We start from the raw sequence: 27,311 nt of genomic DNA, 5'->3' as shown, positions 1-27,311 counted from the left end.
CTGTCTTGGTCCCAACGACTTTACCTCCCATCAGTAAAGAAAGGATGGGATTGTGCTTTAGCTCTGTAGATTTCTCTGTTTGAGACTGAGGAATTAGAGAGCATCACATTGGTAAAAGTTATGAAGTCATCTGAAGGTATAAACGTTCATTCATCATTAATAAAAACAGTGGCAGTAATGTAAGAATGAAATGTTGTGATAACACAGAAGACGGGAAATCTTTGTCCGTTGTCTTGAAGTGACAGATGAGGTTGAGTTTAGGTCTGGACTCATTGGAATATGGTTTTCCTATGAGCACTGATGATGCAGAGTGACAACACTGAGTCCAATCCAATCAATTACCTGTCAGTGCACTTGACTCAGTGTTTACACCACAGAGACCACAAAGGTAACGTAACTGCAAAGATTGTTTACAGCCTGACAAACTTATATACAGGATCAGCATTAATGAGTAATTTCTCATTCAGAAATAGAGCCGCAGCTCTGCTTGGCTTTTTGGAGCTTCATAATGACTTTCAGCTCACTATTGTGTCTGAGTTGTTGTCAGTGAAAAGGCTGTGCATGCAGCCAAACAGCAGACAGGCACAATCAGAGAGCAGCTGGCAAACTCGGTGGAGCATTTAGCTACTGAACAGCCAGATATTTCCCACAGGGGGTGGAGGAGACCAAACACAGAACTAAAAGAGAGGGAGCACTGGACTTTCGTTAACCTTATTTCAAATGAATAATAATGTTGCTTCATAAGTCCTGGATGTGTAATTAAGCAACTGTTTGTTCTCCATAGTTCAACATATCAACTTGAAAAGTGATTGTGTCAGTGTTATGTTCACATCTGGATTCTGTGTGAAAATACTTAAGTTCACATATGCAGTTGTACTAAGAGAATTTGATGTGTGCGATTGGCTCAGTTAACATAAGTGAACATTAATTATTATCAGCAAGTTAATATTGTCACAGGTAGAATAACTCACATCTATTATATCCAATATTATTATTATCATCATTAGTTATTGCCTGTGTGAATCTAATGAACTACTAAAAACTCCAAAACAAAATATACTATGAGATAACCTGATTTAAGCTTTATACCTAAAAATAAAAGATTTGTTCTGAATGTAGTGTATGAACAATGGAAGAGTAAGACATTGAACAGAAGCCACGTAACCAATAAGAATTTATTGTCACAAGCACAATTTGTTACACAAAAATAATGGGTCACATTTACACCATTTGTACAGGTCTAGAACTCAATGTACAATGAACAGACTAACTAAATACCAATAGTTAAATATGTAGTCACATTGCACACAATATCATTAAAACCTACACAAAAGAACATGTACTGTGTGAAAGTAACACGAGTCGACATAAAAATCACATTATTTACAAAAAGAAAACATCAATCTGAGATCTTTAGCAAAATGATTCGACGTCTGTTCACGCTTCTCCATCCGTCTGTCAGGGACATTATACAATCTATCATGTAAAAGCTCCCCCACTAGAAAGTATTATTCAGTCTCTTAATAGTTGAAAAGATTATTAAGTAATTAAGTCAAGTAGCGAGAGCTGAAGAACACCAAATACACTAGTAAATACTGCGATTTGCTTGGACGGTATGGCGGTTTTTCCCTTATAAAGCAGGCTGGTGAGATTAGCAGTTAGCTTCATGAAGTGCACTTTAAGCCTTAGCTTAACTGTCTGCAATGAGTTTATTTTATTCTTTTTTGTTTCATGTATACATAGAATCCTTCGGTACTCGCATCTGGACATCACTACATATAGTTTACATCATAAGGTTGACGGAGAGTGAGGTCAGCAGCAGGTGGAGTGCAGCAGCATCTCCTCACCTGCTGCTGTTTGGCAGAGTCAGTGATGGTGCGTGAGAGGCGGCACCAGGCAGATGGAGGTGAATGTCTTCAGCGCTCAGACATTTTACTTCTTGTCATTGACGTCCCTATTGTTGTCCACTGATGCTCTCTACAGTCACTGCAGGTTTTACCATAGGAGGGAACTAGTCTCCTACTAGTGTATGGGTCCTATTGTAGTGTGAGGTAAATGACATCCTGTCTGGGCTGACACTGGTGGCCCAAACCATAAATTGAGATTCAAATAGCAGAACTTTTCCTACAGTCGTCTGCTGACTTAAAGAGCAGTCTCCACTTTGAGCAGTCTCCAAATTGTGGCAGCACACTGACACAATTTTTCTGCAATCACAATGAACATGACTGAGTTGACATCTTTTAATTACACTTCCACTGCCTGACATTTGTGAGCTGTGGCAGACACCAGCAGTTCTAATGCACTGGTGACTATGTGTTAACCTGTGTGCTCACACTGCAACACATGTTATACAGGAAGTGTAAAAAGTAACAAACAGGCGGTAATGCTCTCAATCCCAGTTGAGCAACGACTCTCGTACATTTGGGAAACTTTGCTGGAAAAGCACAGACCTAAATTCCTCCGTAGATAAGTAATGATGAATCACCATGGTGTAACTTTAGCCTATTTACAGTTCATTGACATGTGGATGCTGTTACCTGTCAGCTGCACATCAGCATCCTCATCAAGGCTAAATGTTAAATGACCTTATATCAGTGAGTGAAATATTAAATCAAAAATAATATTCAGGGCAGATTTATTGCAGATATTTCATTTGACCAGAAACAAGTGCAAATTTTCTGCATCACATTAAAAGTCAATCTAATGCAGCAGCTCGGGAGCAATATTCATTTATTAAATAGTCACCCTGGGTATTTCTACATGACAGAGCATCAAAAACTTAAAATTTTCTGCTGAGTTTTTTCCTCAGATGTCATTATTCCATCTTGAAAATATATTGTTGGCAAAGTCATAAATGGTGGTCACCTGCGTGGAGCTGACATGAACAGCTGAGAGAAATGATGTCTGGGGGACATTGAGTTTTATTGAAACATCCTCTTATCGGATCTAAAAGAGAGGAAGTGTATAATCTTGATAATATTCCACCAGTGTCTGACACATCCAGCTGTAACCTGTTGGCTGTCCTCCTCCGGTTGTGCTGCTGACTGCCGAGAGCTACAGAGTTCAACTGCCTGTTATAAAGGCTTGAGACAATGTCCATCACTGTGACGACAGCCGAACAGCTGATGATCGCTCGTGTTCCTTCCATCTGACCGCAGTGCTCCTCCTAACAGCGATGAGGTATGTGTATTTTCACAGATCCATACTGTAGGCCTCGGGGAGGGGCAAACGTTGTGGCTGTGTGTGTGAAATGACAAGTGCACCCAGACATTCACCGTGTTGCACATCAGCTGTGTGTTTGTGACCCAGTAAGATACACTGCGGGTCAAATGTTTTACAACACCTCCATTTTTTAAATTAAAGCATAGAACAAAAAAATTATGAGTTTATTTTTTTTACAGGATAGATCATGGGAATGTTTTTTAACTAAATATAATCTCCAACAGACGAACACACATGATGTTCTTTCTGCAACGGAGATGAAACATTGTTCAGAAAAATACACAGTTTCACCACTAACGTTTTAGTTTTAGTTTCATCCTCTGTCCACTTCATCAAACCAGCTCCATGACCTGGAGACCGTGCTGCTCTTCATCATGTGAAGCCTCTGTCTGCTTCTGTTCTTATCAATAATAATAATAATAATTCAATATTTCATGTCATTATGTTGTTGTAGGATAAAGCTCAGTCTGTCTTCATTTGTTTTCCTTTTCTTTTTCTAACCATTCTGATAGAAATATGCAGAACTACCTTCTAGATCAGCGTTGTCCTTTTTATGTACCAGAGGCTGTAGTAACAGACTTCAGACACACTGGTTTGTAAGTCACCAACACCTGTACAAACTGTTTTTATCAAATTTAAAGCCTTGGTTTTTTTCCCACTGCTGCAGGAAAATGTGAGTTAGCCAATGTCTTCATGTCTGTTTTCTATGAAATCCACACTGTTTGGTGACCTAAACTTTCTTTTTCATTTATCTTGGCCAGTTTGTTGCTGACCTTTGTTCCACTGAAGCTTCTTCACTGGACTTGAACTGATGAAATTTCATAAAAACTGGAAAAATGGGAGTGTTGTTGAACTTTTGACCGATGGTGTAGAAACAACGAGACAGAACATGAGCGATGAATGCAAACTAGTCTAGTTCTGAGAGGGGGAGTGATAGAAAGAGAGAGAGAAACAGAGAGAAGGGGGGCTGGTTACTCAGAGAAAGGTGGGAACATGCCGAGGTCAGCAAAGTCCTCAATGTTGTAGTTGGCTGTTCCCTGAGTGGGATCTCCAGCCATGGGTAACATGTCCTGCAGAGACATAGAGAGGGGGGGTCAGAGGTCAGGGGTGTGCTCAGGACATGCAAGTCTTATCAGACACATCGCATATCTGTGCACACTGGTCAGCAGCCAGACATGCTGTGGAGACACATTGCAGGACAGTCCAAGAGCAGCAGAGTGTGTATCTGGGTTTGTGTGTTACCTGGAAGACTTCTGTCTGGCTGGGGTTGGGGTGTGTGTGCTGTTCCCCCGCCTGCTGGGAGTGATGCTGGTTCTGCCACTGGGACCAGACCTCGCTCGGACGACCCTGGAACTGGGCTCCACTCTGACTGCTTTCCCCCGACACATCTGGAAACACACACACACACACACACACACACACACACACACACACACACACACACACACACACACACACACACACACACACACACACACACACACACACACACACACACACACACACACACACACACACACACACGGTTATAATACCATCTCATCATTTACTACAGGCAACCTCTTCAATCTGAATTCAAACATTTTGCATTACTTTTGTGTAGAGTACGAAACAGGTCGACCATCTTTATCTTCCCCTCCGTATAACTGTTGTTATCATGACCACTACTCCTTCAGCGACAGCTCATTATTATTGTTTCACTTTTTTTTTAAATAAAACTGACACTTCTCTATTGAATTAAAGATGTTGAGTTAATCTTGTGTGTGTTGCTGTATCCTCCTCTCTATATTTACAGGACCATTGTCTGCTGACTGATGCTGTGCTGCTCTCCCCTTTGTTAAATTCTTAGCTTCTCTTTCACTTGCCTGTTTTTAAAAACAACAAAAGAGGTAAAATAATTAAAATCATCTCAATTAGTGACAAACAATTAGCTGATTAGAAAATAAATTAATCAAAAACAATTTTGATGACTGATTGAAGCCAATTAGAAAGCATCTAATATTGTTATTCAAGATGTAATGTTATGATTGAAAAAAGAAAAGACCTGACACAGACACAACCTAACTAATTGTAGTGTATTTGTAACAGCAATTAACATTAATTAGACTCATTACTGGTTAATTAACATCCTTCCTAACATCATTTCCACTGCGCTGTTGGACACATTGATGTTGACTGCTGCTGGTGTTAGTCATAATACCTCGTTAAAATGTACACAACTGCAACAAACCATCGCCAACTCATAAAGTGAGGATTGACAGAGGTTGAGAGTCTGGTAGTCTGATGATTTTTGAGCTCCATTGAACTGTCGCTGTTCACATCTTCCAAGATAAACAGATGAAACACAGGTGGGAAATCTAGAAGTTTCTCTCCCATGTTGACAGATGCACTGGCAGTTGTTTCCATTCTGACACGACCATTAGATAAATCCCTCTCTGAGAATGATGACATATCTCTTTCAAGCGGTGCCAGCTGTCGAAGGCCCACAGGCTTCCCTTGCTCTTCATCTCATATGTAACGTTCTAACACTTGTTGCTGTTGCTATCGTGCCCTTCATAATACCCATGGTGCACCTCAGGTGGATGGAGGAGTCTTCACCTTTGGCCCAAAGTTGAAATTATCAGATAGTTCATGTACTCTTAGCCCGGATATCATTCCATGGTTGAGTTTAAACGAACTCAGTAGAGCGCACAGCTCCGCCAAAGCCACTTCTAAAGTTGTCTGATTTCATACATCGACATCCAGATACTGAGAAAGTGATGATGTCATCAATGTCAAAAAAGATTCCCCCTTTAACTGGATCAGCACCAACATTTACTGGGTTTTTCTCTGGCCCCATCACTCCATGCAGTTTGGTAATCGGGTCAGCAATTTTTGCATGATCCTGCTGACAATTAAACAAAACCTAAACCAACAAACACGAGTGAAAACATTACCTACTTGGCAGAGTAATATTATATTATAGCTATGACACTATTAACAGTAGCAGTAAAATAATATCTCATATTGATTTTATGTTGTATCAAGTATTTAGATTATACCACAGATTATATCACTGTGTATATCAGACCGTGTCTGAACAATCCAGTAATGTTAACATATTTATTATTATGATTATTGTATAATGATGCAAGCTTATGGTCTAAAGCTCAGGGACCTAGTTCCTTCAGGATGTGTCCAAATTAGGGCTGCACGATATATCGGAAATTTATCGTCATCGCGATATCAACATGCGCGATATTAACAAGCAAAAGTATCGCAAAAGACTGCTTGAATTGCGATAAATGTGTTCCATGTGCCACGCATTCACGCTCTGCATGTCAATATATTTGGCCAATCAGATGGAGTCCTGCTGCCGTAGACAATATAGTAAAGATATTCAGATAATTAACGCGTTATTCCGTCAATTAATCATTGTTGGAAGAAGAGACTAGAGAGAACAGAGAACTGCGAGGAGGCTCTGTCCAATCTCACTCCTCCTCCTCCCGACTAAATTCTACTGTGGAAACTTCTAGTGATCACGTTTGTCCCAGTTCAAATTCATCCCTATGAACGGTTGATTATATAAAAGAACTTTGTAGTTATTTATGATAGTCCGAGAACCTGAGGGAAAAGTAACACACTCTGACTCCATTGCACTCTCTCTTTCTCTTTTGTCGAAAACTAAGCACATTGTATACCTGCCAATGTAGGTGCATATCATTATCTTGATAATGTGCCTTAAAATAACAGTGAAATACTGCAGCACTGTTGCTCTCCTTTACTCCTTTGTAAATATGATATAATGATTTGGGTGCAGCAGTGAGTGACGATTCTGATGTCCAGGTGGCAAAATACAAGGATTCTATGAACAACGTTAATGTGTGTGACAGACGTTCTTCCACTCTACAAGAGTGTCAGTACTTTCAACAAGCCTTCTCCCCTTCATTCTCCAGTGACAACTTCATTCATATAACATCAATTATTGAAGCTGATCAGCTTCATAGTTTTGAACCAAGGCCATCAGCAAATTAAGTTATTTGGGGAGAAATACAGGTTGCCAAGTCAAGTGCCTACACCTGTTATGTCAGCGTGCCAGATCCATATTTAATCAAATCTGCAAAGCCTCTGTCGCTGTGTTAAAGTATGGGACAGATTTGAGTCAGTACTGGCAGATACCCAATAATAAAGGTCTCAGATCTGGATCAGGGCCCACAGTAGAAAAAAAAATTATCAGGACATTTCCTAGTGGAGATGTTGCTTTTTTATTATCTGCATGTTAAAACAGGGCACCTAACTAACATTTGATCAATTACTCGTATATGTGAAAATTTATAATTAAAGCCTGTTTTACATGTTTTAAAATAAAATATATTAACAATAACTCTTTCTCTCAACATCAACACAACCTGATAATAGCAGCAGGGTCAGCTTCATGACTTAGTTCTTAAAGCTGTCTTTTGCTCATACAGCAGCTACACACACTATGTGAATGAACAGACCTGCACACACACATATACACTCTCTCCCTGCAAGGCTGTTTTGAGAGTACATTAAGCAAAGCCGATTGATAAACTGTCGGCCTCCCCTTGCAGAGGAACCTGCTCACTGTTTCACAGTAAAAAACTAAATACTCATCTCCACGCAGATACAGGCAAGAGGCTGAGCTTGCGATGAAGAGAGGAGATCCAGATGAAAAAGTAATTCACCAACACATAGGAGGATTGAATGTGTATACATGAAGTGGAAAGCAGAGGAGATAAGGAAAAACAACAGCTTATTAAACATGAGTGAAGGCTGAAAACATGTGCAACAACGAACCGAACGAACAGCGCTGGCTGCAACTGACTTCATCCTTCATAATGGTCTGACAGGCAGAGGAGAACGAGTGAGTACAAATATGACACATAAAACTGCCTAAAGCTGGGCATACACCTTACGATTTTAGAAATGCCGTTATTAAATTCCAACTCATACTGTACAAGTAAATCGTCTACTATGTGATGCCGAAGCATCGTTCTTCAGACTGTACAGTCCGATTGTCAGCCATGACCTGACTGCTCACACTGTAGGTGTAATATGCCAGTGCGAAAAGCTATACAGAGCCATTCTGATGACATTTGGGGGGAAAAAATGATTATGTGGCCACAAAAAAATAACACGTGGGAACTAGAGAATAGGTCATGCACCGTACACTGACTCTGATTTATCCCACACTGTAGTGGAAATGTTTGCAATTACTTGTCAATAAAAACATAGGGCTCTATCCTTGTGCGCCACGGCATACTGTGTAGATGGCAGTCTAAAGACCAGAGCGTGACTGTGCGCATTCTGCATAACGGTGACAGGATGTGCCTGATACATCTGGAAACAGGGAGAGATTGAGATGTAGTGGGTCTGTTAGTGTTGGGATAACCAGACATAGTTTTACACTTTTATCCTCCCCTTTAAGAAAGTGAAGGATAAGGGCAGTTTAATAGAATGGTTGGTTAATCACCACCGCTAACACACAGCGTACATCTCAATCTCTGAATTTCTCCTTTTACTCCTTTAACTGCGCTTACACAGTCATCAATCAAATTTTATTTGTATAGCCCATATTCACAAATCACAATTTGTCTCATAGGGTTTTAACAAGGTGTGACATCCTCTGTCCTTAACCCTCAACAAGAGTAAGGAAAAACTACTAAAAAAAACAAACTTTAACAGGGTAAAAAGAACATAGAAACCTCAGAGAGCCACATGTGAGGGATCCCTCTCCCAGGACAGACAGAAGTGCAATAGATGTCAAGTGTAAAGGAGAACATCTGTATTTGCAGCATTGATTAGAATAAACACTTTGGAGCATAATGGAAGGTCAATGAATTGATGGATTATTGTCAGTAATGGTCGAGTATCTGAGGAGAAATATTATAAATCAAGCAGTCTTGTTGTAATCATAGTCCATGGTCAGCAGCCACCACGATCATGATCCAACATCACGATCGGATGCCACCATAGTCCACAATCATGATCCACTGCCGCCATCAGGATCCACCATCAGCTGCCACCTCAATCGTGGTCCACCACCACTATCAGATGCCAACATGATACAGGATCCGCCATTATTATCACTATCAGCCAGCACGATACAGGATCCACCATTACGATCACAATCTCTGATACGCGACCCACCATCATAATCCACGATGTGGCCGCAGCTGCGGGCCTGGATCTGCGGACGATAAGGCAAAGGGACTCCGGGGAAGAAGTCCAGTCAGTAACATGTTGTGGAGGTGAGGGGGCTGGGAGAGCACCTTCACCTGCACCACAGAGCACAGGTGAGAGCTGTTAGCTGATTGGTCGTCACGCTTAAAAGGCAGCGTCTGCGCTGCCTCGGGGGAGAGGACTGACAGGACTCAGTACTCGCACGGACTCTCAGCAACACTGAGCTGGAAAGCTCAGGGAAGTTTAAGTTTGCGTTTTGAATTTATGTTGTGGTTATTAATAAAGTATGCTTAGAAGCAACACTTGTGTCTCTGGCTGTGTGTGGGAGAGCCCCGTGGCAAGGTCTACTGCCACACATGTATTGATAAGATATTAATTTCTTTGATGTGATAAGGAGGGAGAAGAGGAAGGAGAAGCTGGGAAGAGAAGCTCAGTGTGTCATGTGTCCCCCGACATTCTAGACCTATAGCAGCATAACTAAGAGCAGGTCCAAGACAAGCCTGGACCGGCTCTAACTATAAGCTTTAGAGCTGCGCTGTGGCACACGAGGATAGAGCCCTATGTTTTCATTGACTATTAATTACAAACGTTTCCGATGGTCAGAAGCAAATCATTTCTGCTCATTCCCCCCTGTACACTGCAAGGCAAAAAAGCACAACAAAGCTGAAAATCGTTTGGCTCTTTTAGGAGTAAGAAGACAAGAGGGCAAATAAAGGATAAATAAAAGAGCAAGTCGAGAGAGAGAGACATATAAATCATTTGGCTAATGTGCGTTTCCATTAAAAGGCCATCAACTAGTTGCATACTAGACATGCTTTATTCCTACAGCTAAGTGGACAACAAACACAGAGACTCCTAAGCAGCTGGTTAATGAGCCGTCACTGACTCAACACACACAAGTTCATCAGTCAGTGTTCAACAGTCCAGCTTTCAGTCAGGCCAGTGGTCTGGGAAATTACATTTTGGTCAGTTGGTCAGTGGTCGATCACTGTGGTCCCGAGTAAAATGCCTCTGCTAGCATGCCACCTTCATTTTTAGAAATGATAATAGAAACAATTCTCTGGTTATATTTCACTTTTTTACATCTAGTTGTGAAGGTCATAGGGGGGTGACTTGACTTTATATCTGCAAGAAAACCCTCATTGACTGGGCTGTACTACTATAGCTGCCCAGACCTTACACCAAATACACGGAAAGTATTGGCATGTTAGGTTTTTCTGTTGTATTATTATGTCTGAAGAGGGAGTCCCCATTGACTTCAATTGTATTGGATTCTGCTGCAACACTGTTTACCCCCGAGACTCCAGAAGTGTTTGTGGACTTAAACACTTCATCCACCCCTCCATTGGCATAGTGGTGAGTACATAATGAGTGAATATTCATTTCTCAGTGAACTATCCCTTTAAAGGTGCTCCAAAAAACGCCTTAAATATTTGGTCTGAGAGAGGCCACTGCATTACTACACTACATTACGCTCGTCATCATGGTGGCTTAACACTACTACTATAGTCGTATTGTTTTTAATGTCATTGCCAAGCCCCACCTTGCAAGATCTTTTAACAATGAGGTAGGTATGTGTCAATATAAATGTTGTCAGTCCCTATATTCATAAGATTGGGTTTGCAGACAGAGACACACACACAGAACAACAAACCAGTGTCCAGAACTCCACAGCAACACAGGTTGTACAGTACAACAGATCACACAGCAATAAATGAGGATAAAAGATGAAGACAAGCGCTCACCAAATGCTGTGCTGCGGTTTGTCAGTCCTGAGTAAGCGTTGCCACTAGGAGAGGAAGTGGCTGGTGAGGACAGAGGACTGTAGGAGGCCGGGTCGGTCTGGTAGCTGTGGCCAGAACCAATGCCAAATGGACTGGACTGGGCTTTACTGGACTGGAGAGCATAGATACAGAATATTAAAAGGTGTAACTAAACACAGTGAGCGACTCAAGGTTCAGTGTAATACAAGATAGAAGATTCAGAGGTCAGTGTGTTCAAGTTATTTTAACGTTTCCTGAAAACAAAGAATGAGTACTTATTTAAACCTTTCTTTTGCATGAGCAGAATATATGTTTGAACCTTCCTACACCTCTTCACTTGTTATAGCATGAAAATGATGTGACACATCAACATTATTTCACGAGTTGGACAAAATACAAAAACAAAACTTGTTGCCGTTTAATTAATGTGCTCTGCAATGACCTTCATCCAGTTAAACATGTAATATTAATTTCAGCAGTAAATGTCCAGGTATATCATTTATGCAGGTAGAGCAGGTCGTCCACTATTCGGTAAGATACTGAAGCCCAAGTTCCTGAAGTACCATCAGTGTGTGAGTGTATGGGAGATAGAGAAGCACTGGATGAATGTGTATGAATGGCTGGCTGTGACTTGCGGTGCAAAGCACTTTGAGTGGTCATTACAACTAGAAAAGCTCGACATAAATGCCATCCATGCATTTTACTACAATAACTAATACATTTTGAATGACTTATGTAAAATTTCAGGTTAATTGAAAAGCCAAAGGACACGCATGCTGCTTTCCCTAAGGCTGGACTCAATACAATAAAGATGAGTGCGGCATCCATAAATAAAATTGTGTGTGTGTGTGTGTGTGTGTGTGTGTGTGTGTGTGTGTGTGTGTGTGTGTGTGTGTGTGTGTGTGTGTGTGTGTGTGTGTGTGTGTGTGTGTGTGTGTGTGTGTGTGTGTGTGTGTGTGTGTGTGTGTGTGTGTGTGTGTGTGTGTGTGTGTGTGTGTGTGTGTGTGTGTGTGTGTGTGTGTGTGTGTGTGTGTGTGTGTGCGCGTGCATTACCTGTCCCGAGAAGGGGGGTCTGTTGCCTGACCATGCAACCTGGCCTGGATTGAGCTGCCTAGAAATCTGAGCTAGATTCTGATTGGATGACCCTGATGGCTGGATATCATTCACACCAGGGACGTGGATCACAGATGAACTGTAAAAATATACACACATGAGAATGTGAATAATGAATCGTCAGGCTACACCTTTCTCCAGAGAGACATGCTGCTATCACATATCACTGGCATGTACCTGAAGCTTTTGCCAGAGTGTCCCTGCTGGAAAGGAGAGCTCTGGGAGTAGAGCTGCTGTCCTCCAGCTGTGGAGGAGGGAACCATCATTTTCTTATCTCCCGCTGTACACACACATACACACACACCCGCATCAGCATGATAAAAATAACAGGGAAGAGATCACTAGTGATTAAAAGAAGTACAATGCAAAAAGCAACCATCAGGGCGTGTGTATGAGGCTGATGTTGACTTATTTCTGTGTGTGTATGTCGTACAGCCAGAGATGCCGGTGTACATCTCAGCAAAGCGTGGGTCTCTCTCCTGGGAGAACAGAGCCTCTGTCTTGTCGATGTTCTTCCCTGCCTCATGGACTCCACTGCTGACGCTGGCCACAGGCACCTGAGGGAGGGAGGGAGTGAATGTCGGGGGGGAGGTAGGGGTAGAATGGGCGAAGGTGTGGAAGATGTTTGGGATTATTTGTTTTTGGTCATAAAAAATGCCAGACAAACAACACAAGTTGCACATACACAAGTGAAACCGATTCCATCCACTTTTTCAAGCTAATTAGAAGCTTTTTAGCCAAGTGGGCAAGGAAGAGGAAAAAGAAAAGAGGATAATCAAAAAGATTGTTTTGTGGTCTGCTCTGCTTTGCCAACCCCTAATGAAGCTCTGATTAAAGGACAATTCCAGTTTTTTTCTACAGCCTGCGAAGTGAACATTTTTAGCCAGTTATCGAGTCCTACTGTTAAACACCTGATACACACTGTGGTAAAAAACTTCTCTTCTATTATATCTGTGTTAACAAAATAAATTGCTCAAATCACATTAAAGAGCAAAGATGTTATTTATTTCTTTACATGGACTGCTACTATAGAATAATGGATGGTGCATGGCAAATTCAATTTACAACAAAATGCTTTTTATGAATAAAAGGCACACAAAATGTAGATTATATATTGATTCAATCCAGTCTTTAACTGATATTCATTGCAATTTGGAGGCATCTTCTTAACCTGCTATTTGCAAGGTGAAGCAGTTCCTAAGTGGATTGTTACCTGGGAGAGATCATAGGCAGTTAGTCCATCTCTCTGGTGAACTTCCAGCTCTGCCTGCTGCTGCTGCTGTAGCTGCCTGCAAAAATAAGTCAATAAATGTGTTAGAAAAATAAGGAAATGACAGTTCTTTTCTGGCCGACTATGACTATGCCAAAGTCCTCCCCTGTCCAACAATAAAACACCACCAACTAGTGAAGTTGCTGCAATTTCGGTCACCATCTTCCTTCAGAAGTGTTTTTGCAGAACGCTATGATGTCAGAGTGAATTTAACCTTTTATCTTTTGGATATGAAATTATTTCATTATTTTATCCTATTAGACATTTGTGTGAAATGTTGTATTCCCTATTTTACAACTTTTTCACACAGGATTGGAAAATCCTCGCTCATACATACTGGTAACCATGGTTAAACATCATCTTGCATTATATATCACTTGTCCAGATGCTGTCTTGTGACTTCTCATGATCAGCAAATATATTGAACAGTAGAGGTTTAAAGTTTATGTATGACTTTGGGAACTTTTTTAACCCTGGATTTATTAGTTCTACAAATGCTAAGATAAAAAGTACAATTGTGACCATTTTCCTTTAGAACTTCATCTGATGATGAAGATATTATATGAAAATCTCCAGAATACTTTATCAGTGAAGTAATTGTGATTGTAATGTATCTTTTGAATTTAAAGTAAAGTCATGTTATGATCTTAGAGGCCTGTTGATCTGCTTTAGCCTCACAATATTCTGTTTGTTTTCAGTCACACGAGACTGATTGACAGCTTTCAAACCAAGCCAAACAAAACAAACATAAAAAGGAAAACCTTTAGGTTATGAAGGTTATGATGAACGTCATCACAGTGGTGTCCAAATGGATAAGGCCCTTCTTTTTTACCTCAAGCTGTTTTATCCAATGATTCTCTGGCATTTGACAGAATAGAAATGAAAAATTCAGTCCTTTACATATAAATGTGGCCTAAGTAGCTAGTGCTGCTCTCTATTTATTCCCAATGACAGACAGAAATTCAGAGACAATCTGTGACCAGGGCCTTAGGCTATAGACCGTTTTTACTTGAGCGTTACAGCATGCTCCACAATTGCACCAGATCCATTTGTAAGTCTATTCTCTTAATTTCCTGCTATTTATCTTTGTCTGAGTTGTGAGGATAGTAGCCAGCCACTCCACCACATCCTCCCGTATCTCCTATGTTATCTGGAGACATTCCCAGACCAGATGGGATATGTAATCCCTCCAGCATCTATGGGTCTGTTTTGTACAACTGGGAGGCTCCTGTCCTCCCAGTTGTACAGTTGGGCATGGATCAACTCCACAGGGAGGCATGCAGGAGGCATTCAAATCTTATCTGGATGGCTGAGCTTTTCTTCCTGTCATCTTCACATCAATTGAACTGGGTTTAACTCAATGTTGTCCAACCATGTCTTAAGTTGTCGTTGCGGTGGATACACAAAAGGGCTTATACCTATTCTGATCAGCGACACTCTAAAGTGCAGCGAAAACCTTGCATTTACAAAGAAGAGCAAGATGTGCTAAAAAGATTTATTCTGTAATAAAATGCAATACATGCTGATGAGTGATCTGCAAAATCTGGTTAAACAGTGACTGCCCCAAAGGGACGTTATAAGAAGCAGAGCGAACGTGCCCATAATGAGGCAGTGCAACAGTATATCTGAGTTAGACAAACAGTCTTAAGCAGTAGCAGAGCAAATTTGCACTTGAGCATGTACTATTTGAAAGAGAGAGTTTTAAAGGAAGGCATAACAAAATCTGAACGTGAAATGAATAAATAATGGTCTCGAAATAAAGAAGATGCTCTTGATTAAAGATAGGAAAGAAACTTTATCATGTACAGTGGATGTTCTTGTGTTCTCGATTGCCTGTTTAAAACAGGCTCAGACTCCCTGTGGAGAAAACTAATTTCTGCAGATTGTATGATCTCGTTCTTTCAGCAATTATTGGTGTGGGCTAAAAGGCAGATCAACTGGCAGATCACCTTCGCCTCCATGCTCCTGTCGTGCTATATCACAGAAGCCCAGTGCAACGCTTGCATTACTACCAACATTGTACTGATCCAGCTGTCAATCTCATGCTCCATGAATTGGTGCTACTTAGAATGGAGGCATATACAAACCATGAAAACTCAGTAGATAAAAAAAAAATAAGCACAGATTACCTGTTTTGAATGCAACAGACTGGAAGGAATGAGATAGATACCCTGATGGTGTGATAGCTTTGGATTATGAAGTCTTCATGAATAGGTGAAGATCTCTTACTGCTGATTCTTAATTTGATATTTGTAAATTTATAAACACAGTTTCTTTAGTTGAAAATGAAAACAAAAGAAAGAAAGAAAAAAGAAAGAGATAACTGCATTTACACCTGTTAAATTGCATCACAATGAAGACATGACAACCTCTGGAGTGGGTTTGGCCGATCGGATTACCATCTCTTCTCAATATGTGCATTTACACCTGTACTGTCATCTGACTGCAATCTGATCACCCAACACACATTTCACTAGAGGTGTATATTGAGGAAATCATGACATGAACATATGTGCTTGATAGTAACTTTATACTATTTGACATCACCAGCTGTACCGTCCTTCTCTCAAACTCGCCCACACACTCACCTTACAATATACTGCAATCCAACAAAACAACTTAAATCACTGAATCGTTGTTATTGCAGAGTTAAGGCAACACCTCTCATATAATTTATGTGAGTTTGCTGAGTTAAATAAATAAATTATAGATTACGGGTGAGCCGAATACTCGGATGAAACGAGTATCCAGTACGGATAATGTACTAAAAAAGCCCTGTTATCAGTCACACACAAACATCACAATGTTTAAATGTAATTTTGAAAACGTTTCTTTTTTTTATTTCATAAAAAAGAAAATGTTGAGTATGAAAACTCATTGAGTATGTTTATGAAAACCTGCATTTTACTGAATACTTCTTAATACTGCATGTGAAGTTTACTCACTGAAGTTTATAAAAAACTTGTTTTGAATAGCTCTCTTACTGTTGTGATCAAAAACATGGATCTGAAGCTCAATTCTAAGGCTGTTCTGTAAGTAGTTTTCTAATAAACAATAAATATGGCATCTTCTGATCAACCTATATCCATGTCAGGCTTAAAATAACAACTTCTGGTTTAAGCCCGAGTACGGATATGGATAATATAGTTGTTTGAACAGATACAGATAATGGTGTACTCGCTCATCCCTACTATAGATTACTGATCAGCTGTTTTTGCTGCTCATACATTTTTGGCCTCATCCAGTACATGTGTACAAATCCAGGCAACAATGAATTTGAGGGCACAAATTTTTAATTCTAGAGCACAAACCCCTGCCTCACTTTGTACATGTAGAAATGCTGGCTATAATAAACTATTTATTTGCATTGATGATTCATGTGCAGTCACCTGAATAAGATTTTTGATTCTGTGTATCAGCCAAAAAGAGTCGATTAGTAGTCAAATCTCCAAATCTTATGAAATAAGGCAGATTTGACCTGAAGAGCCACATTTGTAATGCTGTATGTTGATTTTTTGGTGAGATGCCATTTTTCCATTTCAACACAACGCCTAATATAGTAAGTCAGCATCACCTGACTTGTAGAAAATATTCAGAAAATATGGTAAAAAAATGTGCACTTAGATTGTCTACCATAAGAGAGCTTAAGTTTATTAATCAAAAAACGCAGTGTTAACTATGATGGCAGAGATGTAGCTCTGTGTGAACATGCTTGTCTTATATTCATTTTCACTTCTTCGCACATGTACAGTACATTGATGTTATCTGACAAAAGGGTTTAGGGGCATGCTGCCACAGCAGGATATTACAAGTTCAAGTCACTCACTCTCCACTGCCTCCTCACATTCAGCTTATCCAAGGAAAATAAGCTGTAAATCAGGCTCTGCAGAGATTTACTTTACGGCTTGCCTGAGAAGACCAGATGGAAGGTCTGAAAAATTTTGGGGCAATTTAGGACAATGCACAACAGGAGATTAGAACTGCATCTATTACAGCTGATGGGAATAAACAATGCACGACACAATTTGCCAATTATATTCAAATTTCTCCGCCACATTCATAGATCTACTTTGTTCTTGTGATCACATAAATATAAATTTCATAAACAAAAAAGGTTCTAGAGTATATCTTGTAGATAATTTACAATGTACATCATATTAGCAAATAATTAAATGATAACATTATTCCTGGAACAAATTCATACCGCAGCCCTAATATCATCACCAACAGCTTTCACTATTTATTACATAAGATTGTCATTGAGTGCTGTATCCACTGAGCTCATGGAATTAAATCAGCCCTTCTCTTTTCACTTTATCGTCTCACTGGCCTGTATCAAACTGAAATACAACTCATGGTTTGTGAACACTTTCCCAGAAAACGTGTCCTGTGAAGCTCCTGCCCCACAGCTGAGCAGTGTGCATATAACCAGAGGACACTCAAAACACCGATATGAGTGTTGCGCAAACATGCACCACCTGAGCACACACAGATGTTCACTGTGCACACTGAGCTGTTCAAAAGACAGCTCATCAATGTGCATGTTCAACAGTGTAAGGGTATTGCCTACTCAGCTACCGCTAACACATAACATACATCACATAACATGTGCAAACATGCAAAGTATTAATCATGCCGTGAGGACCTTGAGAAAGCCATCTCTTCTCAACTCCGTAGTTTTCCGATAAATTTAATTCTTTTTTTTCCCTCTCAATAGCAACATCATAAATCTAACACATATACTGTTAAAAGTGTGCCTGCCATCACAGCCTCAGGGATCCGTTGGCAGAGATTCATGGCAGTGATCACTCTCACACACACACGCGCACACACACACGCTATTAGCTGTATGTTTACACTGGTAATTGGTTGAGCTCACGGCAGTCCTTCACTGACGATGACAGCCAAGAGCACATACAGGAGGAACAGGACACGAATAGCTGCACATGGTGACAAACACAGTGGTGCTATTTTCCTGTGAAGCACAAACGTTATTTGCTCCACTGTACGGTTTCAGATCTTAGTGACTGGTCATGCACCCTGGTGCAAGGAGAGGCAAATTCCGTGCGGTTCACCGCCCGAAGGTCAGATGCTCAGTGCACTTTGGTTCCACCATATTTCAGTTATTTTACTAAATGAAATCGCATATACACACAACCAGGCAACATCTTTATTCACAATCTCCTTGTCTATTTCTTTTCTGTTTTTTCAAACAGTTGACATATGATCATGCAGACACATTTTTCTTCTTGACTGGCAATAATGACAGCTAGACAGGACAAATGAATGATTCCTATCAGCTTCATAATCCACAACAGTTAGTAGGTAGTCTATACTGATGGCCTTTCCTTCACCTCGTCTTTACAGCCGCCTGAAGGCAGCAGGTATCTGTTCCATCTGTCTCTCACAGGAGTAATGTTGTCTCTGTCAGACCAACATGACATACAGCACATCTGCTGGTTACATTTTATGCAACCAGCAACCAGGCTTCTGCAAAGGAGACATACAACCCCTACAAGTGCGTGCAATAAACTTGCTTTAATAAATTATTTCACAGTTTCGACTACAAATCAACATGCAACACCATAAATGTAAAACTGTTAATATTGTCTAATACTGGTAATTTTCTAGAACAGCTGCAGCAGTTTCTCATCTACAGTTTCGGCATCTTGACTATTTTTCAAGTGCGGTTCTCACTAAAGATTTATATTTACATAAGTTATATTGTCATCATATTAACATCATTAGAAATCTTTCACTATTGAATTTTTTTAAAATCATTTTAACATTTTAAAAAACATTATATTATTACAGCACAAAGTGGAGTCCATGTGCAGTATATAGTGATAAAAGAAAGCCCAGTCATGTAATTATTGATAAGTAATATTAACATTATGTCTATAATTTAAAAGGTGAGGCAGAATTTCTTCAGTACTCTCTCTCTGTCTCTTGGATGATTACTATTGTTATTGATGACTACCCAGACACAGTTAGACACACAAACACGTGTGCGTGTCGCAGTGGTTCAGAGCACGTGCAGAGCAGGTAGAGTGAGGCAGTAATGCCTGTATACAGTGGAAAATGCCAGTGACAAGTTTTTTAACCCAAGATGACGTAGTCAATTAGTTTCCTTTTTTTCAGCCAACAGATTCAGTTCAACGATGTTATGAACAAAGACATGTTTTTATGGATGTTTGGTATTTTTGCTTGACTAATGACATATGATTCTCTAAAACTATACGAGAAGAATAAACTAGATCAACTATCTAATAATCGTATAACTACTCTCTACATATTCTCAGAAAGCTGCAATAGTTTCAATATTATATTTTGTCAATATTACTAACCTCATCATAATACAAGTGCTAACTTCCCTGTAATATTCAGGGATTTATCTTGTGTTGTTGATGCACCCTAACTGCTGCCTTGTGTTTATGACATGACATGTGTATTTCACAAAGGACAAACAAGAGGCAGGTGAGATTACGGAGAGTGAGACTCTGCACCTTTCACTTCATCATCAACAAAGACTGTGGTTGAATATCATCTGCCCTGAGCGTTCTTGGGACAGACAGTGTTTCTTTTCAAAGATCTTAAAAGCCTCAGTATTATTCCTGCTGGTAAAGGCAGCAGACTTCATACAGGGAAAGGAGCGAGGTGAGAAAAGCGACATGTCAGGTACGATCAGAGCAATCTAATTTCCTACCCAAAGATATAGGGTTAAACTCAATATATATCTGCTCTGAGTGAAATCTTAAAACAACCTGTGTGTAGAATTACACGTGATGTTATGAACGAATGCTACTACTCACGACAACTGGTGCTGTTCACTTCATGCTATTGCTATCTATTGCTCTTTTAACATCTGCTTGGCCTTTGCTTTATTGAGATGCAGTTGCAGGCCTCATGACAACACATGGTTAAAGCAAGGAACACTGACCAAGTTAAGTCATTCCATTTAATTCAGTTAGTAACTTGAAGACGTATGAAGTTTCTCAACTTACTGAAATGCATGGTTTTTACAAAATCAAAATACTGTTTCTCGAAGAAAAAGTTCATATTAATGACCCAAGAAAAGCCATAAACTAATTTAATCATCTGAGCAAAGTTTTCTAAAGTTCACTTAAAACAAAATGATGTTACCTTCTTAAGAGTAATCTTTCCTTATCTCAGCCACTGCTGTCCTTTCATTGGCTTTATCAACAAATCTCAGTGATGTTTATTGAAAATGATATGATAAAATGTAGCTCTGGGTTTGGTTTACCTTCTATCTGTGCAGTTTTCTACACAGTGTGTGTGTGGCGTAGTGATATTGTCCTTTTCGGTTGTGCCATTAAAATATCTAGGCACAGTGATCACATTATTTGTCCTCAGAGGTCAGCTGGTTGCTCTTTAGTCTATCAGTCTTCAAGGAGATAGTATAATTCAGTTTAAGCTGTTTACATTTGGTTTCTAAATAGGAGGCTCTGTGCTTTGCTGTCTCATGCTGTCATTAGAAATAGAGATGAAATGTTTTCTTTCTTTAAACTTGGCATTTCTGTTAACTTTTATTCTCTTTAATCTGGACTGTGGTGAAAAATATTACATTTCCAAGAAAATCACTGAATACATTTCTTAACTGAACAGACATATGCTGGTGAAAACTTTTCTAGGTCAGTTTTTCCAGGTTGGAACTTCGGTTCACTGAAGGGAAAACCTTAATGTAGTAGCACATGTTGCTACTTAAGACAAAAGCTCTGTTCTTGTGGCTGCCACACGGTTAATTTTACATGCTGTGTGTGTGCGTGCGTGTGTGCGTGTGCGTGCGTGCGTGTGTGTGTGTGAGAGAGAGAGTGAACCTACTTGACGTTGGTGTTGGTGCAGATGATGTACTCTATCTCGTCAGAGTATGGGTTCTGGAAGGTGAAACTGCTTGTTCGGATCAACATCCACTCTCTGTTCTTCATTCGGAAACGATACATCACTGACAGAACTTGTCCCTTCAACTTCACCACCTGCAGAGGAAGGAAATCACTGGTCATCATTGTTTCTGTTGTGTCTTAATTCTCTGGCTGGGTCCAGATGTGAAAACAGAAGCAGAGACTGAAACTACTGTCACAATATAGATTTATGTATTTTTCATCAAACTACATTTTCTTCAACATCTTCCATTCTGTTCATCTGAGAGTTAACACTTTAACCAGGAGCGTTAAACATTCACTTCCACACGTTTTCATTTCATTAGAGCAGTCTTTACTCAGACAAGAGCAGATGGGGACACATTTATTTCATTTGACACTTTAAGAGTGTACAGAGCAGCTGTGTGAAGGCTCATATTAATAAAACCGAGTCTAGGTTTTGAACTGTGCTGTTACATAGTCATGGTTTGTGCTGTGTTATTTACTCTGTGTGACAGGCTGCTGGTAATAAATACTAGGATCTTTCCCCTCTCAGCCAATCACTCTACTGACTGTCAGTCCAAGTAATGGCAGCACTGCACATTATCCCCATGTAAAATTGAACTTAAACGACTTTGAAATGAGCTGCTGAGGAAGGCCAGAGCGGCTGATTACAGATATGGACAACTTTTCCACCCGTGAGGGGGAAGGAACGAAAGGAAAATTCAGTAGTAAGCGACTCGTTTTGAATGATGCTGTTATGCAGATAAATGGGGCAGATACTGGCATAACAGAAAACCAGCTCAAAACACACCAGATGACCAGATGAAAAGAACACCAGATAACCACTACAACTGAACCTGATGACATAATGTAACTATCCATATCAAACAAAGCAGCTATCCAGCTCTAATCAACCAGAAACTCATCCCACCCCACGAGATTAGGGATGATTAGGGAGGATTGTATAATTGAAAATGTTGGACATTTTCTTTGTATCTATCTACACGTCACAGTATCCACATTCCTTTTTCAAGCAGAGCTGCTTCAAGTACAGAACGTGAATGAAACAAACATACAGTTATCTCTTTGAGTATAGATGAGTCCTATTGATTAGTGTTGGTGTTTATTGGTAAAGGGCAAAGTGAGCGCAGGCCAGCAGGAGTGGGGGGGGAGGACAAGGCAACCTGAGCGTCAATCCTAATTCCGAAGTAGCAGTGATGATAATGTTGCAGCGGAAAGCCTACAGTGAATCAGTGGGCCATCTAATGACTATAGGTTTCAGATCAGATTTTTTATGGATCTTAATGAGGAGCACCCAGCAACATGACAAAGAAAGAAAAGAGTACCAGTGGTTTACGCCCGCCCAATCTGACTGTAGAGACTCAGTGAACTCTTACTGAGTGTGGATTTTGTGAAGGAAAGACAAAGCACTTGTGGAATATATTGAGTGTGTGTGCATGTGAGTATGTGAGTGAGTTGGATGAGAGCCAGAGGTTTCCACAGTGCATGCAGAAGGAAAACATTCCAGGTGGTGTTGGCATTTTGCTCGATCAAGCTGCTGAGAGTGACGGAGTTTGTGTTTAACTGTATGGATCCATCTCTATCCATCACCAGTGTCTACTCATCGTAGAACAAGAACATGCTTCAAACTTTGTTGATAAAAGGGATCTGCACACTTTACTCATCTAAAGCCTACCTTTCTTCAGTCTTTCTGTAACTTGGTTTTGAAAAGTGCCATTAAAAGTAAACTTACAGGTAATTTTTACAGCAAATAAATGAGCATAGCTTTGTCAACTTTCTTCTTTTCCCATTTCTCAGATTTGGACAGTCCATGTCTTACCTGTTGGAAACTTTCTCTCAGGTGACTCTGATCCTCAGGATGACAGAACTCCAGAATATCTTTTCCTAACAGGTCCTACAGGACAGAATAACACTCGGTTAATGGGGATACCCATGGAATAATCAAATAAATACTCAAACCAAATTACATATTGTATCCCATGTATCCCTACATGTGTCGGATGCTTGTTTTCTTTAATACAACAGATTGACGGGTTTGTTACATTTGGTAAATTCAGAGAAAATAACTTTTGAATCAAGACACAACCAGAGCCACAAACTAATGTTTCTGAAAGAGGAAGCTGCAATGTTTTGACACTAGATCTGAATGTCACTTTGTGATAAATTAAACAAAAAATACTGAGTTCCAAATCTAATTTTGTTTTTTTTGTCAGATTCTGAAATAAAATGAATCATTCATCGAGCTATTAAATGAAAGTTAAATGAGGTGAGAAAGTGATTAAGAGCCGACTGCAAAAGTTTATTTCAAAAGGTGAGAGCAAATTGCAGATTTTATGATGTTGGTGAGACAGTAAATAAAATGCCAGATATTCCATCTTATAAATAAGACTAAGGTTTTGCAGAAAAGAACAAGTATTGTTGAAGAATCTCCTCTTTTTGTGAATAATAACGAAATTAGGACCGACTTTGATGAAGGATTTCTTTCTTTCTTTCTTTCTTTCTTTCTTTCTTGTTGAGTAATGGGGGACGCATTCATTGTGAGCAGCCACAGGACTGTGTTTAACATAAATGACCAGTGAGGGCTGTCGCCTTCTTCCCACTGTCAACACAGTTATTCATGTGCTTGGCTGATAATTCAAAGTTACAGGAGAAAGAAGAACTGGGCAATAAAACTATATCAATAATTATCGCAATTATAAAATATTTTTCTGTTTATCAAGTGTTTTTAATTCTCTGCTCATAAAAAGTTTAAACCAAAACAAGGAGTAAAAATCAGCAATAACGTGACATTTATTTTAATAATTATCAAATCGACTGATTTTAATTTCTTTATCTTTATATAATTTTTGGCCATATCTCCCAGCCCTAAGATGAAGTGTGAGCTGCAGTGTGTGGTTAAAATGATCAAGACAACAAACATGGATGATGCATTGGGTTTGCATCAAGAGCAAATGCAAACTGGAGCAGATCAGAAATCCTAGGAGCTTCTTAACAATCATTATCAAAAATCCTGAATATAACGTGTAACATACACTAATATAAGCCTGTTTAAAATGAGTACCTGGTTCGCTGAAGTAAACTTTTAATGAAAACCTCATAAAAGATCAATGTTGGTAGTTCACTTTGCATATTAATAAGCTGCAAGGACAAAGTGAATTTTCCTTGCATGAAACTCAAAGGGTGGAAACCCCAACATCTCCATTATAAATGTGTTCTTTGTTCACCTGAGGCTGATAACCAATGACGTTGATACAGCGCGGGTCAACGAAAGTGATGACGCCATCCGAGTTGTGACGTGACAGGAATTCTGTGGGCACCGACAGGCCATTCATATCCATGGAGACCGGAGAACTGGTCACCTGAGGGAGGCACACACATATTTAAGATGAAACATTTTGTTATAGAGAAAATTGAATACCGTACCTCAGTGTTTGACACAAAATAACCACACTCAGTCCATGACTATGACAAAATAGCCTGAAACTGTTCCCTGGGTTTGTCTGTAACAACTCAATAAAACTTACTGTGGCAGACAACAAAAGATGAATGTATATTAATGGTGAAAAACACAACATCTGTGGTCAATAATTCTTCTGAATTGTTTTTTTACTTCAAAGATGGTGAGGAACAAATGAAGAGATGAAAAGAAACCGAGAGGAAAATGTATTTACACGATAAATACACTTGAAAACAAATGGGATAAATTAGGTAATCAAAGCATCATGAATTCACAGAGGGAGTAAATTATAACCAAAACAAATCAAGTACAAAACAATAGTCTAACTGAAATCTTTAGAGTCACAAACACTGGTGGGCTTGAATTCATGTCAGTAACTAATTAGAACAAAAGTGACCTGTTTCAATGGCAAATATATATATGCTGATAGAAAACTCAGACAACACCTTCAGCAAATCCACTTCTACATTTAACTTATGCTCAGATGCTCAGGTGGCTACATCCACCTGTGAGCCCAGCTACCTCCCTCCTGAAGCTCTGTGGCTCTGATGGGAGCAGCCAGACGAGAAGTGTCTGATGCTGGAGGAGCTGTTTAACAAATGTCCATGTACTGTTGGTAGTTCGCCTTACTCTAAATACCATGTGTACCTGATTTACCCTGTCTACCTGTCCAAAACCTCTAAATATCTTACGGTGTTTTCACATCTTAAAACAGCAGCATGTGAGCGTAACACAACCCAGAAAAACGACTGCAGGAAACATGAGCATGTTTCACCTCCAGGCCACCAAAGAAGCCTCCAACATGTTTGTGGCCATTTGCTTTTGAACTCTTTTAAATTTGCTCTCAACACTCTAGAGTTAGCGGTAGGACATTGAGTCGTCTGTCAACAAGGTACAGACGAGCTCTTCATCAGTGAAGGGAAAGTGAGTAGAGTCCACATTGCAGCATCACTTCAGACACTCTTGAGGGAATGCTTACAAAACAAGGGTCAAGTGGCTGACAGGGCTCCATAAGTTTTTCTACTGAATCTGACTGTCAGTTTTCAAAAATGCATTTCTTTAATTCAACAAGACACAGCTGTCAATGAAAATGTGCATTCAATCAATGTAAAATATTGTATAGCATTTACTGATCAAGAGACAAAGTTAACAAAAATGATCGAAATACACCAGGTATGTGTCAAATGTGGAATTAAGCATTGGTGATCCACAGACCCTCCTTCATTACTACACTGGAAGACAGAAACTTTTGAACATGGAAAAGCAACAGCCATCAAAAAGAACAAATCAACTCAATTTGAAATCACATATTGTTACAAGAAAATGGACAAAATGTCTTCATATTAGGTGGAAAATAATATCACCATAGCATCATAAGAAAACTATTGAAGGGTAAGACTATAATAAGACACTATTGTGTGTTTGTGTGTGTCTGTGTATTTTGTTTTGTCCTTTTGTTTTTCTTGGTAGATAAGATTGTAGGTTTTTGTTGTTGGTTGTATATATTGAGAAACCTAATTAAAATGTAAACCTTTATTACATGTCTTTACTTCAACACTAATAGTTACCAAGACATGGCTGAATTGTCATCAGTGATTGTTTAAAGGCTCAGTGTGCATAATTTAGTGACATCTAGTGGTGAAGTGTCATGCTGCAGCTGAATACCCCTCACCTCACCCTCCCCTTCCAAACATGACAGAGAACCTGTGGTAACCTTCAGTTGTCACGAAAACTCAAAAGATGTTTAGTTTGTCCAGTTTGAGCAACTGTTAAAAACATGGCGGCCTCCGTAGAGAGGACTCGCTCCCGATGTAAATACAAAGTATTTAAATATAAAGGGCTTTTTCTTGGGTTAGGAAAACAATAATTCCTACAGTTTACATGAAACACACTGGTGAAAACATCACTAGGATTCTTTTATATTCAATTTCTGCCAATAGATCCCTTTCACCTAACTCTTACACACTGGACCTTTAAAGGCTGCTTGTTGGCTGAGCATGTTGTTGATGACCTAATTTATCACAAGATAACATTACTTCTCTCTTTTTATCAGTTTGATCATCTCTCACAGTAAATACTGTGTAAAGATTGTTCTAAGAGCACTGCCTCATCATGCCAAGATTTAAAAAAAAACATGTTTGTGCATGAAGAACGCACTACAACCTGAACAGGATTGGATCCTTCAGACCACATGTGATGGCGGTCTGCTCCCATTCTGATAAGATCTTAGCGAGGTGTGAATGACATGAACAGTCTGGACACATTCTTAAGAACAAAGTTCACCCAACATTTAGGAAGGTCACATAACTCTGCTGCTTCCTGCTCCCGTAACCTGACTGTCAACAAGGTACAAACGAGCTCTTCATCAGTGAAGGGAAAGTAAGAAGAGGCCGCACAGC

The 27,311-nt window shown here is 39.7% G+C and overlaps 1 protein-coding gene across 2 annotated transcripts in view; it reads right to left on the bottom strand.

The window, feature by feature from the left end:
- Positions 1-1,161: 1,161 nt before the first annotated feature.
- arnt2 (aryl-hydrocarbon receptor nuclear translocator 2) overlaps positions 1,162-27,311 on the bottom strand; it is a 55,238-nt gene continuing 29,088 nt past the window's right edge. For both annotated transcript variants that reach the window (XM_047339351.1, XM_035152207.2), the window contains exons 10-19: positions 24,680-24,814; positions 23,275-23,349; positions 21,397-21,548; positions 13,498-13,573; positions 12,718-12,841; positions 12,462-12,564; positions 12,225-12,363; positions 11,154-11,304; positions 4,465-4,610; positions 1,162-4,292 (exon numbers count right to left, since the gene is read on the bottom strand). In XM_047339351.1, the coding sequence (XP_047195307.1) occupies positions 4,194-4,292; positions 4,465-4,610; positions 11,154-11,304; positions 12,225-12,363; positions 12,462-12,564; positions 12,718-12,841; positions 13,498-13,573; positions 21,397-21,548; positions 23,275-23,349; positions 24,680-24,814 (1,200 nt within the window). In that variant the 3' untranslated portion in view covers positions 1,162-4,193. The remainder of the gene's footprint in view (positions 4,293-4,464; positions 4,611-11,153; positions 11,305-12,224; positions 12,364-12,461; positions 12,565-12,717; positions 12,842-13,497; positions 13,574-21,396; positions 21,549-23,274; positions 23,350-24,679; positions 24,815-27,311) is intronic.

The sequence above is a fragment of the Hippoglossus stenolepis genome, chromosome 1 (assembly GCF_022539355.2).
Source record: "Hippoglossus stenolepis isolate QCI-W04-F060 chromosome 1, HSTE1.2, whole genome shotgun sequence".
NCBI classification, from domain to species: domain Eukaryota; kingdom Metazoa; phylum Chordata; class Actinopteri; order Pleuronectiformes; family Pleuronectidae; genus Hippoglossus; species Hippoglossus stenolepis.
This window is presented reverse-complemented; position numbering and strand designations above follow the sequence as displayed.